Here is a 21,435-nt window from a genome sequence, read left to right on the forward strand (position 1 = left end):
ACCAACACACCCCCTACCTCCCCCCCACCCCCACTGCCCTCAGATCAGTTTCAGTTTCTCAAGAAGGCGTCGCTGCCTAAGGACAAATCTATATTCACCACACAACATCTGCTATACACCACACAACATCTGCCAGGTGACATGACCCAACACTCTCAGAACACAACCCCACTGACGTGATCATCTCATCCGCCTCCTTGTTGGCGTTTTCCGAGCGCGTCATGAGTAGGGGCCGGCCCACTTGCAGGTCCAGGGCCCGCAGGATGCCGTCAAAGGTCTTGAGGATGTGGGAGTAGTAGTGGGCCAGGCCGATGTTCTTGGCGGTGGAGTCGGACAGCATCTTGTTGAGGAAGGTACGCTTGTGTCGCACGGTGCTCCCCGAGGGCAGAGTGGCGTTGGACTGGGGCATGGGGGGGTCCCCGTCCTTCTGCTCCAAGCTGTCCGCGATCACCAGGAATGCTCGCAGACCGATGCTCATCCGCTGCAGGCAACACAAAGCAGGCAGCCTTCAGATCAGCACACACTGCAGAGGACAGCCAGACATGCCCCAAAGAAAACAATGTATGGGGTAGAACAGAACAGAATAGAATAGGTCTTTATTACCAATAGTACCAGGGTCACAATGAATAATAGGAGGCGGGGGGGGCGCAGGGGGGGGACGGAGGGGGGATGCGGAACACACTCACTGTAAACACATGAGCACTTCAGTACTCATGTCAATAATTATACACTCTACTCTGCCTCTCAGATCAATATCAGAAAAGAAACAAATCTTTTTTTAACAACAAAAATTCTTACTTCTGGAGTCAGGAACAGTTTGTTACTGCGTCCAACACAAAGCAAGTCAAAGATGATGTCTCGCACAGCAAAATCCAGACGCTCCTGGAAAGAAACATTTGTTTATATAAATGGTAACAAATACACAGATCATGCATAATAAGTACGCAAAATTAAGATGCTATGTGGAGAAGACAATGCATTCACACTGTATTCAACATATTTTCTTTTCTTGATATATAGCGAGACAGTATTTTCTTTATGCATGGGAATATCAGTTTTCATAGTGTATCGATTACATTTTCTTTGCCTAAATTTCACTGATCTGCTGTCATTCAAAATATCACAGGTCCAAGAACATCTTCAAGACATGAAAATTGTGTACAAGTCAGGTAACATATATCAGAACATTTCAAGGAAAAGAATGTGACAGAAAGGACGTTCTGCACCCAACAATAAATATACATTCACACATACACATGAACACACAAGCCACACATGCAATCACACACACAGGCAAACACACACACATGCACATAAACACACGCACACACACACATACTACCTTTGCAATGAACTGTATGATCTTGACGAAGATGTTGAGGGGTGTGTCTTTTGGAGTGACCATCTTGGACCCCTTAGGGAACAGACTATTGACGATGCTTTGAAGTCGGCTGTGCGTGGCTGTGTTGCTCTCACACTTGATACGCACCATATAAACCCTGCCCAACACATACACACACATAGTATAATAGCTGATGCTCTGAATTTGGCTTTGAGTTGCTCTCACATCTGATATACATTTGTGCTGGCAGTGCTGTACACACACACACACACCACACACACACCACACACACTGACTCACCAGACCAGCCTGTAGAGTGACTCCAGGGCCACCCTGGACATCTTGTTGTCGCGGTTCTTCAGCTGGGACAGACACATGGTCAGGAAGTAGGGCCAGTTGCTGAGGAAGAACTGCTTCTGGCTCACACACAGCAGGCACGTCACCAGGGGGAACAGGTGCTGTACATACACACAGTCACACACACACACACACACACACACACACACACAGTCACACACACACACACACACAAACACATGCAGAGTCACAGAGACACACACACACACACAGAGTCACACATACACACACACACACAGTCACCAATTATAACAGCAACCAGAAAAGATCATCCCTGTCACTCCCCCCTCACTCTCATTATCATAATTAAAAGACAATGACAATGATTTCTTCTTATTTTTTTTTTAAATCACATTTTCTGGCAGATACATAAAACACAAGATCAGGCACCTGCATGCACTGGTATATTCCACCTTTCTGTGTGCATGTAAGACATGGACATTCACAGCGGATTTGAAAGAACAATCCAGATGAACAATGGATTGACAACATTGCAGAACGGAAAGGTAAACCATTTGGAGTATATGTGACGTGATGGCCTTGAGGTAATGCGTCCGCCTAGGAAGCGTGAGAATCTGAGCGCACTGGTTCGAATCACGGCTCAGCCGCCAATATTTTCTCCCCCTCCACTAGACCTTGAGTGGCGGTCTGGACGCTAGTCATTCGGATGAGATGATAAACCGAGGTCCCGTGTGCAGCATGCACTTACTGCACGTAAAAGAACCCATGCCAACAAAAAGGGTTGTTCCTGGCAAAATTCTGTAGAAAAATCCACTTTGATAGAAAAAACAAATAAAACAGGAAAAAATACAAAAAAATGGGTGGTGCGGTAGTGTAGCAACACACTCTCCCTGGGGAGAGCAGTCCGAATTTCACACAGAGAAATCTTTTCTGATAAAAAGAAATACAAATACAAATACAAATTTGCTGAGACCCAGACTTTGACAAACAATTGGCAGACCTGGAGGAATTAATTGGCCCACTATGTGAAACATTTATCATCCAGAGCAATCCGTATAAGTCAGTTTTTCAGAGATGCAGAATAAAGAGTAGCAATGACTGTTCCTCATGACACAGCAAACATTAGCATATAGTCTCCACACGTATGCACACATACACACACAAACACACAGAGATTCTGGAAATGAACCGTTGATTTTGAGGTGAATTGGTCAAATGACCCATGGTGTCCTGAACCAAACTTAAACTCTGCTTAATTATGGCATGATATTATAATCATGGAGTTTGAAACATTGTGCATTAGAATAGACTGACAATCATAGCTCTTGCAATTGAAAAAGATTCACAAACAACTGTGTTGTAATTGTCAGTCTCATATCATACAGCGGCAAAGAGTTGTAAAAAACGTGTTGTTTAATAGCAGGCTGGATAAAAGCCCTATCGATGATAGTTAATGAGGTGTAGTATGTGATTTGATGGTAAAATGTTCTGTACCTACACCACTGTGTCCCTCTTACATTGGTCTCTGAAGATTTTCACATGAACTTCTTCACATAAATATAATTATCTTCACATACAACCATCTCACTTCTGTCTGTCTGTCTGTCTGTCTCTCTGGATCACTGTCTGTCAGTCTGTCTGTCTCTCTGTATCACACAAAGTTCATATCAAGCCACACAAATGCCAAACAGCACAAATAGCACACATTCCTTATCTACATGAGAGTACAAATCAAAACTATAAACATTACCACATCAATACAAATAACCCCAAACTTAACAGCACGTCTAAAAATAAACAATAAAATCCAGTGCACTCACATTTTTCTCTAAAAAGACCACATTACAGAAAAAGAAGCAACACATACATACAGACAGACACAGACACACACCAGAAAACCACAGCCACATGAACAAAAAAGAGAACTGACCAGTGTGTGTTTGCGCTTGGTGGTCATGTCCACTGTGACAGAGTACAGGTCCTCCACCAGTTTCTTCAGCACTGGGATGTTCACCTCGTTCTTTACAGTCTGCACACACCACACCTCAGTATTATACAGTCTGTATACACCACATTCACACACCTCAGTTCTTCACTACACACACCACATTCACACACCTCAGTTCTTCACTACACACACCACATTCACACACCTCAGTTCTTCACTACACACATCACATTCACACCACACCTCAGTTCTTCACTGCACACACCACATTCACACCACACCTCAGTTCTTCACTACACACACCACATTCACACCACACCTCAGTTCTTCACTACACACACCACATTCACACACCTCAGTTCTTCACTGTACACACCACATTCACACACCTCAGTTCTTCACTACACACACCACATTCACACACCTCAGTTCTTCAATGCACACGCCACATTCACACACCTCAGTTCTTCACTACACACACCACATTCACACACCTCAGTTCTTCACTGCACACACCACATTCACACACCTCAGTTCTTCACTGCACACACCATATTCACACCACACCTCAGTTCTTCAATGCACACGCCACATTCACACACCTCAGTTCTTCACTGTACACACCACATTCACACCACACCTCAGTTCTTCACTGTACACACCACATTCACACCACACCTCAGTTCTTCACTGTACACACCACATTCACACACCTCAGTTCTTCACTGCACACACCATATTCACACCACACCTCAGTTCTTCACTACACACACCACATTCACACACCTCAGTTCTTCACTGCACACACCACATTCACTCCACACCTCAGTTCTTCACTACACACACCACATTCACACACCTCAGTTCTTCACTGCACACACCACATTCACACAACTCAGTTCTTCACTGTTCACACCACATTCACACACTTCAGTTCTTCACTGCACACACCACATTCACACACCTCAGTTCTTCACTGCACACACCACATTCACACACCTCAGTTCTTCACTGCACACACCATATTCACACCACACCTCAGTTCTTCAATGCACACGCCACATTCACACACCTCAGTTCTTCACTGTACACACCACATTCACACCACACCTCAGTTCTTCACTGTACACACCACATTCACACACCTCAGTTCTTCAATGCACACACCACATTCACACAACTCAGTTCTTCACTGTTCACACCACATTCACACACCTCAGTTCTTCACTGCACACACCACATTCACACAACTCAGTTCTTCACTGTTCACACCACATTCACACACTTCAGTTCTTCACTGCACACACCACATTCACACAACTCAGTTCTTCACTGTACACACCACATTCACACACCTCAGTTCTTCACTGTACACACCACATTCACACAACTCAGTTCTTCACTGTTCACACCACATTCACACACTTCAGTTCTTCACTGCACACACCACATTCACACACCTCAGTTCTTCACTGTTCACACCACATTCACACACCTCAGTTCTTCACTACACACACCACATTCACACCACACCTCAGTTCTTCACTGTACACACCACTTTCACACCACACCTCAGTTCTTCACTACACACACCACATTCACACCACACCTCAGTTCCTCACTGCACACACCACACTACACACACCACATTCACACACCTCAGTTCCTCACTGCACACACCACATTCAGACCACACGTCAGTTCTTCACTCCACACACCACATTCACACACCTCAGTTCTTCACTACACACACCACATTCACACACCTCAGTTCTTCACTACACACACCACATTCACACACCTCAGTTCTTCACTCCACACACCACATTCACACACCTCAGTTCTTCACTGTACACACCACATTCACACACCTCAGTTCTTCACTGCACACACCACATTCACACCACACCTCAGTTCTTCACTACACACACCACATTCACACCACACCTCAGTTCTTCACTGCACACACCACATTCACACCACACCTCAGTTCTTCACTACACACACCACATTCACACACCTCAGTTCTTCACTGTACACACCACATTCACACCACACCTCAGTTCTTCACTGCACACACAAAATGCACTAATTACCCTAGCTCAGAGTCTTCAATGCTTTCAACTAAACCCTGGCTTGGGTTGTGAACAGCACGTTAACTTATAAGGAGGAAAGAATATGAGGACAAAACTTGCCCCATGTGAACCTTACATGGCCATTCGACATTTCCATATCTCATGCTGTGTAGACAGGCATGATGCATAGTCTGTAAAGCTTATTTTTATCTTTCCTACTTTGCTTTCAATTGCCGCAAAAAGGGTGTTGGTAAGACCTGGGTGAAACTTAGTTTATTGTCTGTTTCACCATTCTATTCCATTACTTTTTGCCAAAAGTACACACACGCACATACTCAAACACATGCACACTAACACACACACACACACACACACGCACTGCCAAAAGCACACACACACACACGCACGCATGCACACACTCACACTCACACACATACACACACACTCACACACACACACACGACCCTGCCCACTGAGTCAACAAGGACACATTTAGTCATCTTGGAGCTGAAGGGGATGTGACAGTTAATGGGTGCACAGATGGTTAATAATGTTGATCCGTGCATGGAACATGCACCATTATCAGCCTTCAGTTGGATGACGTCCGTCTGCTGCATGGAAATCTCTGTCTGCATGGAGACCACGTCACTGTGAAGCTTGGCCAGGTCTGCACTCACTTTGTCCTTTCCTGCTGTCAGCCCAGCGAGGTCCTGGTGAACAATGATGCTTTTATCTCTTGGACAGCGGATGAGGTGGGAGGCGTGCTCTTGAGGACTGATACCTCAGATCTTCCTGGTCTGTCTTATATGCTGTGCCACAATTGTCCTGTTTTCCTCACATGCTTTGGCACCTTTATAGGTACAATAGCACCACATTATGCGATCCATGGTGTGCGCATACACACACACACACACACAGACACACACACACACATATACACACAACAAACACTTACGGCGGCCACTGGCAGGAGGATTTCCACAAAGAGACCAGCAAGGGCATGCTTTATGTCTCGATCTTTCACCTCCAGAAAGTAGTGACCAAGTTCCAATAGGAAGTGAACACAGCCTTCAAATTCCTCAATGGGGTGCATCTGAAAACACAGAATGTTTATGAAAATATATATTTTTGTGAAAAAAAACCTGGCAAATAGATTTCACTTCAATCTTATCTCCCTGGCAGCAAAAGGGTCAAGGCAGTTTCATTTTCCTGTCATGATTCACAGAATAACGTTTTATGAACAGCTATTTATGATATTGCAGGCTGAGTGTATAGTATGAGCCTGTATCTACTGTTCAGTCTATGACATTATCATCACAAGAGAAATACTAACGTGTCATGTGTGACATGACTGCAGTCCTGTGCACATTATGAAGTCCTTTCAGCAAGCCAAGTACAATGAAGACATTTATCTAGACATGAATGACAAACAGAAAATACAGAACTGCCTTAATGAAGAAATTCTCTCAATCAAACGCTCCAGATTACTTGTTTAACAAAACACTGGCAATATCAAAAACCCTTTGAAAATATTTTCATCCTTATATTAACCTCAATTTGTTACTCACAACACAACTGACACAACGTTGACCCCAGTCACAGACCTTAACCCTGAAGAACTTGAGTCCCATCAGAAGACTGATGATGCTCTGAGCGGTGTACGGCGTCTGGTCTCGCAGCTTCAGTTCCCTCAGTTCTCCATTGAACTTCTTCCGCACTGCTGAAAATCTGTCAACAAAATGATGTGCCTTTCTCACTGTAAGCTGATGAATACCAAGAATCAAAGCAAGCTGGCATTTTATCAAAGGTAATGTCCTATAACAATTTAATGGAGCAAACATTTAATTTCATGGAATGTTCAATAACAAACAAGCAAACGAACAAACCAAAATAGAGCAGGCCTTTAATTTAAGGTAATAATCTAGCAGAGCAGGCATTTAATCAGTGGTAATGTTCAACAATAACTGTGTTTGCTGGCATGTGCTGTGGTTTCTGGATTACTAATGATTCAAAGCAAATGGAGTGGACCATGGAGAGAAAATCTTTTTTGAGTCACAAAGGACACCCAATAAAGCAACCATTTTTTCTATACCACAATCGAGAGCATAAATCCGTAACATCGATTTAGCAAATCCATATGCAAGCAGACACGCCATGCACACACACCACACAAACAACACACACACACACACACACACACACAATCATAAATGCTCAGTATCAACATGACTATACAATCTGCCTGCAGACAATGAACAAAACAAAGAAAAAGACATGACAGAGATTGAGAAGGTCAGACAGACACACACAGTCACAAATGCAGGTAGAAATCAGAAGTAGTCACCTGGAAGCTGCCAGCACCCCAATGACCTCCGCGTACAAATCAGCAATCACGTTGATGTTGGCTGCATTGGGGTTCGTCTGCAGCCTGTAACACACCGGACAGACCTCCAGACCATGTCCACCTCCATCACAATCCACCACACACACTGTTTAACCACCATCCACATCCAACACAACCTGCAGCCACAACATTAGTTGTGCTGTACTCTGAACTCTTAAAATGAAAGTCAAGGCAGTCCCCAGTGTACTAGAAAAAAACAAAGAAAGCACACGCGCGCGCGCACGCACACACACACACACACATACACACCCTCACACCACACACACACACTCAACATAGCACACATGCACAGAAACACATAAGATTATGCTACTTTCCATTCCCTGAATTTTGTGTATTTTATTTTATCCTTTAAGTGTTCCAATTACCCATCGCGGTACTTGAAGTGTCTGAAGGCCTGGTCAATGATGTGCTGCACCAAGTCGTCATGCCCAGGGTGGTAGGACAGCTGGAACAAAGCACAGAACACCTCTCACTTTTAGACAAACACAAACGGACATAGCAGTCTTATTGCACTAATGACAGAGAAAAAAAAAGCACAGAAAATTGTCGCGACGTTGTTAATTCACTCATCCTAGCGTACCACTGCATATTACCCAAGACTGAGACACAATAAATAAATGCACCATACTCACATAGTAATGAGTAAATAACAATCAAAGTGAGGGTGAACGCACTAACAATAGGAAAACAAATTAAAAAAAACTGCAGGCAGGAAAAAATACCAAAAAAATGGGTGGCGCTCTCAGTGTAGTGACGCGCTCTCCCTGGGGAGAGAGCCCAAATTTCACATCAAATACAATGCATCCAGCTCTTTTCCTGTTTCTGAATGGTTGTTTTTTTTCAAATACATGTGTGCGTGCGTGCGTGTGAAAATTTACCAGATGTCACGAGCTGAAAGCAAACTGAACAGATAGCATTGAGTGAACTTCTGTTTATAAGCATAAAATAATTGAATGAATTATAAATGATTAAGAGAAAACATAATACAAAATTCCTTTAGCCATGCAAAGTCTTGGGGCTGTTTATATCTGTATCATTGTTACTGAAACAATGGTGTTTCTCTAAAATCCTTTTCATGATTTCTACGAACTGTGTTTCTCTAAAATCCTTTTCATGATTTCTACAAACTGTGTTTCTCTAAAATCCTTTTCATGATTTCTACAATTTCCTTGTGAAATTACAATCACAGACTTGCTATGTTACTGTAGACTTGACATTGTTAATGCTAAATATTGTTATCTGTTGCATTTTGCTATGTGCATTAATTAAAAACAAAACAAAACAAAACAAAATATCAAAAAAAACAACAACAAAAAAAACAAACAAAAAAACATGAAGAAAAATCAAATACCTTGTTCAAGACTTCCACAAGCACCAGACAGTACACAAATTCCACAGCAAGCTGCAGAACAAAAACACATTTGAAACATGCAAGCCAGTCCTTCAGAATGCATCACTTAACATCTGTCAGAGAGAAAAAAATCATCAGTTTCAAACAGTTCCTGTTTCATTAACAGTTAAAAACAATTACCATGATTTACAATCATCTAGCCACAGGTTAATTTCCTCAGAGACTGACACATACAAGTGTCTGAATGATGCAGGCTGTTGTGTAGCTAACATCTTAAATCATTTCAGCAGTACAGGAGGACCTTAAAACAACTTCAACAAATGTCTGAAGAGGTCAGCTAGCTCTCCCTCTCACACTTCTGCACCACCTTGTTTGGTACTGACAAAGATCCTGCAACAACAAGAATGATCCTGCAACAGCAACAAGAGGATCCTTCAACACCAACAAGATGATCCTTCAACACCAGCAATGATTCTGCAACACCAACAAGTTGATCCCTCAACACCAACAAAATGATCCTTCAACACCAACAAGTTGATCCCTCAACACCAACAAGGTGATCCTGAAACACCAGCAATGATCCCTCAACACCAACAAAATGATCCTTCAACACCAACAAGATGATCCTTCAACACCACAGATGATCCTTCAACATCAACAAGATGATCTTTCAACACCAGCAATGATTCTGCAACATCAACAAGATGATCCTGCAACACCAACAAAGATCCTGCAACACAAACAAGAGGATCCTTCAACACCAACAAGATGGTCCTTCAACACCAACAAGATGATCCTGCAACAGCAACAAGAGGATCCTGCAACAGCAACAAGAGGATCCTTCAACACCAACAAGATGGTCCTTCAACACCAACAAGATGATCCTGCAACAGCAACAAGAGGATCCTGCAACAGCAACAAGAGGATCCTTCAACACCAACAAGATGATCCTTCAACAGCAACAAGAGGATCCTGCAACAGCAACAAGAGGATCCTTCAACACCAACAAGATGATCCTTCACTACCAACAAGATGATCCTTCAACACCAACAAGATGATCCTTCAACACCAACAAGATGGTCCTTCAATACCAACAAGATGATCCTGCAACACCAACAAGATGGTCCTTCAATACCAACAAGATGATCCTGCAATTGCACAAACTAGTCTTCATTATTGACAAAAAATATATGATTTCATTTCTGTAAACAGTAACACTGAATAAAAAATCTTTCAGACTGTTGCTTAGAAAAAACCGCAACAACAACTACTACTACTACATTCTACTACTACTACTACTACTACTACTACAACACTCAAAAGAAGCAAGTACTTACATCTCTTCTTTCACTCAGAACATCTTTGTTCCTGTAAAAAAAAAATTATATAAAAAAACATAGTAAAAAAATCCAAAGTTTAATTAGCAAACAATAGAAAATAAACATAAAATATATAAATCTCTGAGATCATAAAATGGGTGTGTTAAAAAAATGCATATATAACTTGTATATGTATGCACATGAGCACATGTGCATTATTTTGTGCATATGTGGAAGCATTTGCACATGTACTGGCATGCTTACACCTGTGTTATGTGTGTGAGCGTGATTGTGTACACATGTGCGTGCATGCGCGCGCGCGTGTGTCTGTGCGTGTGTCTGTCTGTCTGTGTGTGATTGCCTTTCCTTGTTGCTTAAAACCAAGCCAACCGTTGAGGGTCATATCAGGGCTGAGTGTGACTGCCTACTCAAGCTTCTCTCCAACACAATGTGTGTGGTATGTCTGTGCATGCACGTCTGCATACACATGCACGTGTACACATTTCAACAGTTCTGCCTTCACCCTCAGTTCAAACAAAACATTTCACATGATCACCACTTCCTCAACCACCAACCAACCAATTCAATCAATCAAATCTTCTTCTTCGTCATTCGTGGGCTGCAATTCCCATGTTCACTCGTATTTACACGAGTGGGGTTTTTTATGTGTACGACCATTTTTACCCCACCACAAAGGCAGCCTTACTCTGCTTTCAGTACACAAAGGGGGTTCAGGCACAAGCAGGTCTACACATATGTTGACCTGGGAGATCGGAAAAATCTCCACCCTTTACCCACCTGGCACTGTCACCAAGATTCAAACCCGGGACCCTCAGATTGAAAGTCCAACGCTTTTACCACTTGGTTGTTGCGCCCTCAATCAAATGAATCCACAAACCAAAAAAAAACAATAAATACATGAACTTTTTTTTTCAGGGTAAACATGTAACGATCACTCACCCTTTACTGCGATGCCGCTGTCGTGTGTCCAGCAGAGGACTGTCCTCATAGCTGAAGCGGGTCTGACGGTCATGCCAAAGAAACAGTGTGCGCAGAATGGATGGTAAGCTGTGCTCTGCCACACAGCCCATCGAGTTCAAAATCTGCAACAGATCCCTTGATCATTTTCTTTGCCAAAGCCTTTGTCGTGACAACAGTTCCGCACGTCAGTCGGAAGCATTTTAGTTGTTGTTACAGGATATTTATTATGTTCTCATATCCTGACTTGCTTGGATTTGCTTTCGTTTTGCTTTGTTTTCTTTTTGTTTATATTTAAAACTGATGTCTGTGTCTGCTTTTCATGTGTGTGCGTATGTGTGTGTGTGTGTGTGTGTGTTTGTTTGCTTTTTTGTTTTCTTTTTTTGTTTGCCAGTTTTTTTAAACACAGTGCAAATTATACACACCTATAAGACCTATGACATCAAATAGTAGACATCCTTACTGATTGAATCTTACATAAAGTTTCTTAAAACTTTCTCTGCCTTCATATGTGTACATTTATCTAAATTGGTAAAATCTTTGTCCAAGTTTCTCCAAGAGAAAAAAAAAAAGAAGAAGAAAATAACATATTTTGGTTTCATTGTTTCTTGTACAATGTTTATTTAAGATTTGTGCACTTTCTCAAAAAAACAACAACAACAACAACAAAATTTCACAATAATTTAACTGTCCAGACATAATGTATGGAGCTAGAAGGTGTGGTGGCTGAATGGTTAGAGCAATGGATTCTTGCCAAAGTTTCTTGAGTTTGATGCCCAGTTCCCCCACACCTAATGGGTAAAGGGTGGAGATTTTTTCCTATCTCCCCGGTTAGCATGCATGCAAACCGGCTAGTGCCTGAACACTCTTTGTCACGTTTGTGTACATACACACATGCAGAATATCAACTACACACACTACAGATCCTGTAATCCATGTCAGCATTCTGAGGGTTATGAAAATAAGAAATACAACCAGCATGCACATTTACGCAAAACAGAGAAATGTAGCTTGACATGTTGGGTAAAAATGGTCATACATAATACACATAAAAGCCTTCTTGTACTTTTGAATGAACATGGGAGTTGCAGCCCATGAACATGGAAGAAAAAGATGAAGAAGAAGAAGAGGGAGAAAAACGAGAATGAAAAGAAAGTGAGCTTAATGTAAGAAGTATCATATTCTGATGCCTATAAATAAATTATGCTTCTGATAGTGTTACATGTTGTGCAAGTCAACATTCTGACTAACCACCTGCTCTGCATAATGTGCAATGCATAACATATCCTCTGAAACCATTTGCTCAGTATTCAAGCCTTCAACTGGACATGGCATCATCATATTTTTTATAAATCTATGTATTTTCTCTCTCTCGCTTCATATTTGATATGAACACACACACACACACACACACACAAACAGCAAACAACATGACCCAAAAGGCAAAAGACAATAGTTTCAGAGCGTGAGCACAAAATACTTCATTTTGGTTTCCTATTTTCCTTCTCTGAAAGTACCAAACAAAAATAATCAAACAGACAAAATTATTGATTCAATCTAAGTTCTAACACACAAACGAAGAGCAAAAATATGAAGTGAACTAACCTGATCAAACTGTGCATCTTCCCCTCTTTGTAGAGATTTAGTTAGAGGCCGTTCCTGTAAACAACAGCACTTTTTTAAGCTAAGTATTACAAAACTTATGCATGAAATTAATGAACCATATTCTAATAAATGTGTGCATGGCTATTATTGAGAAAATGTGCTGAAAAAGTGTTCATTATCATTCTCATTGAAACCATTTTTATCACACACATGTATACACACATTCTGCAAACATGCATGCACACATACATTCATGCATGCATAAACACACCCACATGCATGCGCACAGATACATGACACACACATGCGCACAGTCTTCTACACAACACACTCACATGCACACACACACACACACACACACACACACACACACAAGTATATATATATACACACACACACACACACACACACACACACTCACAGCAAACAGCACACCCACACAAACACAGAGAAACATATACACACATATCAAAGGAACAGCCAACAAAAACAGGAAGGAAGAACAAGTGAGGATACAATGTGGTCAGCCTTTAAATAATTTATTCTCAAAATGTAATTAGACTGACAACCACAGGAATGCTATCCCATAGGTAAACATTATAATCAAGGTTATCACGATTACTTCAAAATAATGATTTATAATAAACAATTTTTTTTTTTAATTATTGACTGACATTTTGGTGCCACTTCTGCTTCTTCTATTTAGATAATCAAAATACGAAGGTTTTCTTCCCATGCTATTCTTTTCATTTTTTGAGGCTGTTTTTGCTGTCCAGTGTTCTGACTTCTGTCCACTTAAATGGCATAACCACTTAACTGTTCAAATCAAATCCCCGATACTCTGCCACACACACCCAACTTTTGTCTTAAATTATCAAGATACTATATTCACTGTTATCATCTCTCCCATGAATCTTCAAAAAAGAGATATAAAGCACATTAATCTACACAAATCATCAACTGACAAGACACATAAACTTATAATACAAAATCCACATGGTTAAGACACTTAGCTGCCAATTTAATGTCCATCAATTCCAACTCTCACCCTTTTTCCTATGTTTGACTTGAAAATCATACTCAGTGTCTGGTCATTTGGATCAGACAATAAACCAAGGGCCTGTGTGCAACACACACTTGGCACACTGAAAAAGAACCCAAGGCAACAAGAGTGTGGTCCTCTGGCAAAACACATAGAACTCTGTAGAAGAAATCCACTCTGATAGGTACACAAATCTATTATAATATACATATATATATATATATATATATATATATATATATATATATATATATATATATATGCATTACCGGTATTCAAGTCCTGACAAGCACATTGGGTTACACTGCTGATAGGCATCTCTCTCTCTCTCTCTCTCTATATATATATATATGGATTTGTCCAAACACAGTGATGTTTTCTTGAGAAAGTGAAACTGAAACTGAAACACATTCCACTAACTTCAAATCAAAATTGCTGCATAATAACAGTGCGATCTATGATCACCAGAAACACTACATAAATAATAAGCAAGCTCACCAGGGGTTCAGCAAGGACCTGCTCTATCTTCCTCTCACATGTGCGGCAATATTCCAAGAACAGCGACTGCACAATGAATTCCCCAGGTTTGCCTTGGGTGTCAGGGCCAGAGGGTCCAGCATCGTGACCAACATCTTTACGCCATGGAAACCTCACCACCACATCCATTGACTGGCCGTCATCTGTGTCACATATCAAAGGCATTTTTTTACTCACTTGTGTAAACAAAGTGAGTCTATGTTTTAACCTGGTGTTCGGTTGTGTGTGTGTGTGTGTGTGTGTGTCTGTGGTAAACTTTAACACTGACATTTTCTCTGCAAATACTTTGTCAGTTGACACCAAATTAGGCATAAAAATAGGAAAAATTAGTTCTTTCCAGTCATCTTGGTTAAAATAATATTGCACTTCTGGGATGGGCACAAAAAAATGAAAAATGAAGCCTAATTATATGCAAACTGCATTTACTGTAAAATTTATATTTTTTGTATTCTCTAAACTTGGCACTTTGATCTGATATTCTGACCCAACAACAAGAGCAGTCATTATTATCATTTTTTGTTCAAACAGGAACTTCTTTTGCTAAGCATGGAAGTTTTATTTATTTTGCAAACGTTTTGGTGCAGACAGTATAAAGGGAAATTACTCTGTAATTAATGCTAGGGGACATAATTTGCTTTAAACTGACCTTTCTCATCTTAAACATTTCATTTTGAAATTATACTCAATACATAAAAAGCTTGGATTTTTTAAAAAGTGTATCACAAGTGAGTCTTGAAGGCCTTGTCTCTCTTGTTTTTCTTTTAAGAATACAATCTGACTGACTTCATCTTAAAATCTAAGCATTATAGTCCACAGCTGTTTGAAACTAAACACAAAACAAACGACACTGAAACAAGATTAAGCAAAGAAACTAGACATGGTAACTATACTGTTTTGTACAATGCACATGATATGAAATATAATCATATTTGTTAAATAATCAATACTTCATATTCTAAAATAGCTGTGTTCAGACTACAGGACTTAAAAATTGATAATGCTCCAATTTAAGTTCAACAGATGACATCACAGACAGTCTACACACAGACACACACTGATATCAATTGATGCCTGAAACACACACAGACACACACACGTATATACACCAAAAGTGAGCGCACACTTAACACACTTGCGGGCTTCAAGTATCCAGGACAGTGTGTCCCTATACTGTATGTATTCTTATCTAAATGTTTGATCAACTGATGACTCACAGTCAAAAAACAATAAATAATAATTCATTCACAATCCATACTTAACAGAACAAAACAAAAATAAATGAAAGAGAGAGAGAGAGACAAAGGTAGGACCCGCAAAACTCGGCTCCTTGGATTAGTTGACAAGCTGACAAGTAAGAAAGCAAGCTGACCTGGTTGTGATTGACTTTCAAAAGGCCTTTGACAAAGTCAACCACAGCCTTCTGATACACAAACTGTCACACTATATATGGGATCAGGGGCAGGATAAACACAAGGATCGAGAACATGAAAGGCCGACAGCAAGCAGTGGTCATAGATGGTCCAAAATCGAGCTTTATCCCATGAGTTCCTGAAGGCTCTGTTCACGGTCCAGTGTTGAATATTCCTCCTATACATCAACGACCTCCCCAGCCAGATCAACTCCAGTGCCAGACTCTTTGCAAATGACACCATTTCCCAGACCTCTGTCTCATCTGACAATGAGTAACGACCAGTTCAAACTGCAAGAAGATCTATGCAGGTTGGCAGTATGGGAAGGCAGCTGGGACATGAGTTTTCATCCAGGGAAGTGTGAATCCTCAGGATGACCAGGCATAAGAAGATGTACAACAGGACGTTTTTTACAAACAACCACTGCAGGAAGTTAGCACCACCAAGTACCTTGGCATCACCCTGGCAGCAGACATGTCTTGGAAGCCCCATATCCTCACCATCACCAACCAACCAAGCGGGACCCTGGGCTTTCTCAGGAGGACCTTGAAGATAAATGCAATGGGATTGAAGGGCAGGGCTCACAAGATATTCGTCTGACCAGAACTAGAATATGCATGCTCCATTTGGGACCCTTAAAACAACAAGCACATTATTAGCTTGGAGGTTGCCCAATGCTGAACTGTAAGGTGGGTGTGCCAAAGGTACAGAAGAACCTCCAGTGTAGATTACATACTGACCAACCTGGCCAACACTACGGAGTAGAAGAAAAAAAGGCATGCCTTACAAACTTCTACAAGTTCCATAACAAACTGATCTCAACAGACAGCCAGTATGTTCCATCCCCACTTCCTGGTAGACGTTGAGCCCACCACACCAACTCCCAATCCTACCCTGTCCCCTTCTGTAGAATGGAGTACTGCAAATACACCTTTCCAATGACAATCCAGGAGTGGAATGTGCTCCCAGATAGTGCAGCTGCTGCACCCTTGGTTGAGACATTCCAGCACCAAATCTTAACAGAAAGACGTTTTTTCTCACACTGTCACACACTCACAGTGTCCCCCCTTAAGTGTGAAGTGATCTTCAACAAAAGGTGTTCACCTCAAAGAAGGAGAGAGAGAGAGAGAGAGAGAGAGAGAGAGAGAGAGAGAGAGAGAAGACAAGACAAATTCTTTATTTCGAGGATAATAGATAAGCACTGGTGTGCTTTTTTACATCCAGTCCCCGCCCTGAATAGGGTCTACACTACACAATATTTAATAACATGAAAGCATGGTGTTAGTAGAGATACACAACAGAGGGAAAAAATATGCATAAATCAAAACAAAACCACACACACACACACACACACACACACGTGTTTTTTTTAAGGTGGTTGGGCAATGGTGTTGTTTAACTGTTTCTGGGAGTGAGTTCCATAGGGTGGCGCCTGAGTAAACCAGACTGGATTTGAACAAGTCAATGCTTGGAATTGGGATATGGACTTTGGGGGGATTCCTTGATGAATTTACAGAAAATTTGTCTGTTAATGTTGGTGGTGCATTACCTGTCATAATCTTTTGCATCATGATTCCTTTATTGTACTTTAATCTACGAATTAGTGGGAGAATATTCGCTTGTTTATAGAGAGAGAGAGCGAGAGCTACTTTGATACAAGACTGTAGATTGAATATGCTAAGATACGGCATGCTATGACATAGTCATGGATTGTATTTGTGAATTCTCTAAACGCGCATGTTCTTTATTATGTTTTGTACAGTTTATCACCAACCTCGCCTGCTCCCCCCTCTTCCAGGAGGATCTCTTTCCATCGTCTGCTTCGGAAACTGGAGTCTGAATTGTCAACTGGTTTGCTTAATGTAGAATAAAGGAATCATAGAAATGTCACAACTCTATATAAAACTATCTCCATTTTGTTCTCCTGAATATGGCTGTAAATGAAAACTTGACAGCAATTTCGTAAAATTTCTTTCTCTGTTCAGTAATGTAATGTGAGACAGAATACTACACAGTAAACTTCCGCTTCGGTAACACATGCGCACTCTGATGAAAAATCTGCCTTAGTTCCCTTGTCTTGTGTCTGGTGGATTGTGAACACGTGCACGAGGTCTGTGGTGAGTGTGTTACATAATTGATAACATTACCTGGGCAACACAAACGCTTGATGAGTTGCAAACGTGAGTCGTAGGCGTTTTGATGTCGGCGATGCCATTTACGGCATTTTGCCGCGTCGAACGACTTATCATTTATAGATTTAATTGTTTAAATCACCGGCAAAGGTTGAGACAGGAACGTGCCCTCCACAAGGGACGCTCCGTTCGTTTCCACGATAGATCGACTCTTCATCCTGACGCCTTGCTATTCATTATCTTTTTCATTCAGAGAGTATCACATCAATTAACATTGCACACACACACACACACACACACACACACACACACACACACACACACACACACACACACATCGTTTATATAAAAATAAAATTAAAGCATTGATAGAACACATGCAGTCAGTCATGAACTTTATTTTATTTTATTCTTTTGCTTATGATTCATAGGCACATGCAATTTGTCAAATTAATTGTTTTGTTGTGATACTTACATCACCCAGTTATGTCTGCAGTCAAACTTTATGAATGTCAGTGCCACTTATACTTTTCAGTGTGTGTGTATGTGTGTGTGTGTGTGTGTGTGTGTGTGTATGTGTGTGTGTGTGTGTGAGAGAGAGAGAGAGAGAGAGAGAGAGAAGAGAGAGAGAAAGCATGTGCACATACATGTGAGTGTGTGTTTGTGGGGGAAATGAAGACTAATACATTTCAATATTATCATAAAAGTCAAATGGACTGGTAATGGGTTGGTGTGATCATGGAAAATACCATGTGCTTTGAGAAACCCATGTCTGTAAACAGGATGCAGTTAGCCATCTCTTCTTTCATTGAGAACTTCCTGCTTTTGGCTCTCACACAGCAAGAATATGTACAACCATGCCACAGTCACACTATGTTGCTGATAATGACTTGCAGCTGTGTTAACCAAATTGCTATATGTTTTATCCAAATTTGTTAATTCAGACTTTATGTACTTTATCAAAGCATCTCTTAAATAATTATATGACATGTTTGTTGAGAGAATGATACACATCTTCTAAAATACAACAGGTTTGGGAAGCGGGGGGGGGGGGGGGGGGAGAGACAGAGTGTGTGCGTTTGTGTATGAGTGTGTGTACATGGATGTGTGTGTGTGTGTTTAATGCTGCTATTTACACAGAGACAGATGACTATTAAAAAAATTTACATATAGGTGGCTGTGTGTACATGTGCTAGCAGTAGCACACTTTAGAATTTGATAGATCTGATACCCTTTCATAGGGGATGAATTTAATGAAATGAAGAACATGGAGCATTAGAAATTTATGATCTTGCTCTTATTATGGCATCAAGTGTGTGTGTGCACAAGCACTCACATGACTGTGGTGTGTGTCTTTATCAGTTTATGCCTATATGACATGTGTTGTGGGGTTTTTTGTAATTTTTTTCAATAGTTTTATTGAGTCCCTGAAAGATACAAAAAAAGGAAAGGAAACCAAGCAGACAGCAGAAGAAGGCCTGCATATCATAGACCAGTGTGGCCTTCCTGGCAAATACAAAGTGTGGTGCCTGGTTGTGGTGGTGTGTCCATCGAGATCGATGATGACCATCGTTGTCATCCAGCTGGGGGAGGGTGGTGGTGGGGTGGGGGGGAGGATGCTCATGAATCTATCTGTGAATGCGCAGATGGCTGAACAGTCCAATCTGCGCACAAAATGTTCGCTGACAGTTGGGGCAGACAAAGACAGGCATACCATTGTCAGGGAGCTTGTTTGCCCGTGACTTTCTGGCCTGCCTCTTCTGAACAGCTGCAGCAGTCCTGTTGGCCTCGCACAACTTGGCGCCTTTGTGCACAGCAGCGCGCCATTTGTCATGGTCCACTGCAGATTCCTCCCAGGAGTCAGGGTTGATATCAAACGCTTTCAGAGAGACTTTCAGAGTATCTCTGAAGCACTTCTTCTGACCTCCGTGTGATCTCTTCCCTTGTTGCAGCTCGCCATAGAAGAGCCTTTTGGGCAGCCGATGGTCTGGCATGCACGCCACGTGTCCAGCCCAGCGAAGCTGGGACTGCATCAGGATGGTGAAGACGCTGGGAAGGGTGGCTTTTGCGAGCACCTGTGTCTGGGGTCCTGTCTTGCCACTTGATGTTCAGTAGCTTCCTGAGGCATGTTGTGTGGAAGTGGTTCAGCTTCTTGGCATGTCGTTGGTACACTGTCCAAGTTTCGCAGGCGTACAGTAGTGTGGGGAGAACTACTGCTCTGTAGACCTTTAGCTTGGTCTCAAGACTAATGCCTCTTCTGTTCCAGACATTTGCATTGAGTCAACCAAAAGTTGCGCTTGCTCTTGCAATCCTGACGTTCACTTCATCGTCGATGGTCGCATTTCGTGACAGTGTGCTGCCAAGGTATGTGAACCGCTCCACCGCACTGAGTCTCTGACCGTTGACTGTGATGTTGGGCTCAACGTAGGGTTTCCCTGGGGCTGGCTGATGGAGAACTTCAGTTTTCCTCGTGCTGATGGTAAGGCCGAAGTTTCTGCTGGCAGTGGCAAACTGGTTGACGCTGAGTTGCATGTCAGCTTCAGATCCAGCGTTGAGGGCACAATCATCAGCAAACAAAAAGTCTCTGATGATGTCTGTCATGACCTTCGTTTTTGCTTGAAGCCTTCTGAGGTTAAACAACTTGCCATCTGTTCGGTACCTTAGGCCGATTCCAACATCGCCATCTCTGAAGGCATCAGTAAGCATTGCAGAGAACATGAGACTGAACAGTGTTGGAGCCAGGACGCAGCCTTGCTTGACACCATTTGTGACAGCAAAAGGAGCAGATGTTTCACTATTGTCCTGGGCTCGAGCCTGCATGCCTTCATGGAATTGGCTGACCAAGGAAATAAATTTCCGAGGGCATCCGTACTTGGCCATGATCTTCCACAGTCCCTCTCTACTCACGGTGTCGAAAGCCTTAGTGAGGTCGACATAGGTGGAGAACAGATCAGCATTTTGCTCCTGACATT

General features: G+C 41.8%; 2 protein-coding genes across 7 annotated transcripts in view; one reads left to right on the forward strand and one right to left on the reverse strand.

Moving 5' to 3' along the window:
* LOC143299059 (protein furry-like) overlaps positions 1–18,360 on the reverse strand; it is a 119,819-nt gene extending 101,459 nt beyond the window's left edge. For all 6 annotated transcript variants that reach the window (XM_076612159.1, XM_076612158.1, XM_076612157.1 and 3 more), the window contains exons 1-15: positions 18,106–18,360; positions 14,884–15,065; positions 13,344–13,397; positions 11,721–11,863; positions 10,779–10,809; positions 9,442–9,492; positions 8,456–8,535; positions 8,028–8,111; positions 7,288–7,411; positions 6,639–6,776; positions 3,591–3,689; positions 1,643–1,800; positions 1,343–1,499; positions 799–882; positions 177–481 (exon numbers count right to left, since the gene is read on the reverse strand). In XM_076612159.1, coding sequence (XP_076468274.1) covers positions 177–481; positions 799–882; positions 1,343–1,499; positions 1,643–1,800; positions 3,591–3,689; positions 6,639–6,776; positions 7,288–7,411; positions 8,028–8,111; positions 8,456–8,535; positions 9,442–9,492; positions 10,779–10,809; positions 11,721–11,863; positions 13,344–13,397; positions 14,884–15,065; positions 18,106–18,145 — 1,730 coding nt within the window. In that variant the 5' untranslated portion in view covers positions 18,146–18,360. The remainder of the gene's footprint in view (positions 1–176; positions 482–798; positions 883–1,342; positions 1,500–1,642; positions 1,801–3,590; positions 3,690–6,638; positions 6,777–7,287; positions 7,412–8,027; positions 8,112–8,455; positions 8,536–9,441; positions 9,493–10,778; positions 10,810–11,720; positions 11,864–13,343; positions 13,398–14,883; positions 15,066–18,105) is intronic.
* A 44-nt stretch (positions 18,361–18,404) lies between these two features.
* LOC143298949 (folate receptor gamma-like) overlaps positions 18,405–21,435 on the forward strand; it is a 24,682-nt gene continuing 21,651 nt past the window's right edge. The window contains exon 1 of the mRNA XM_076611995.1: positions 18,405–18,448. The gene's annotated coding sequence lies outside the window, so the exon portion shown is untranslated. The remainder of the gene's footprint in view (positions 18,449–21,435) is intronic.

Source organism: Babylonia areolata, chromosome 24, assembly GCF_041734735.1.
Source record: "Babylonia areolata isolate BAREFJ2019XMU chromosome 24, ASM4173473v1, whole genome shotgun sequence".
Taxonomy (NCBI): Eukaryota; Metazoa; Mollusca; class Gastropoda; order Neogastropoda; family Buccinidae; genus Babylonia; species Babylonia areolata.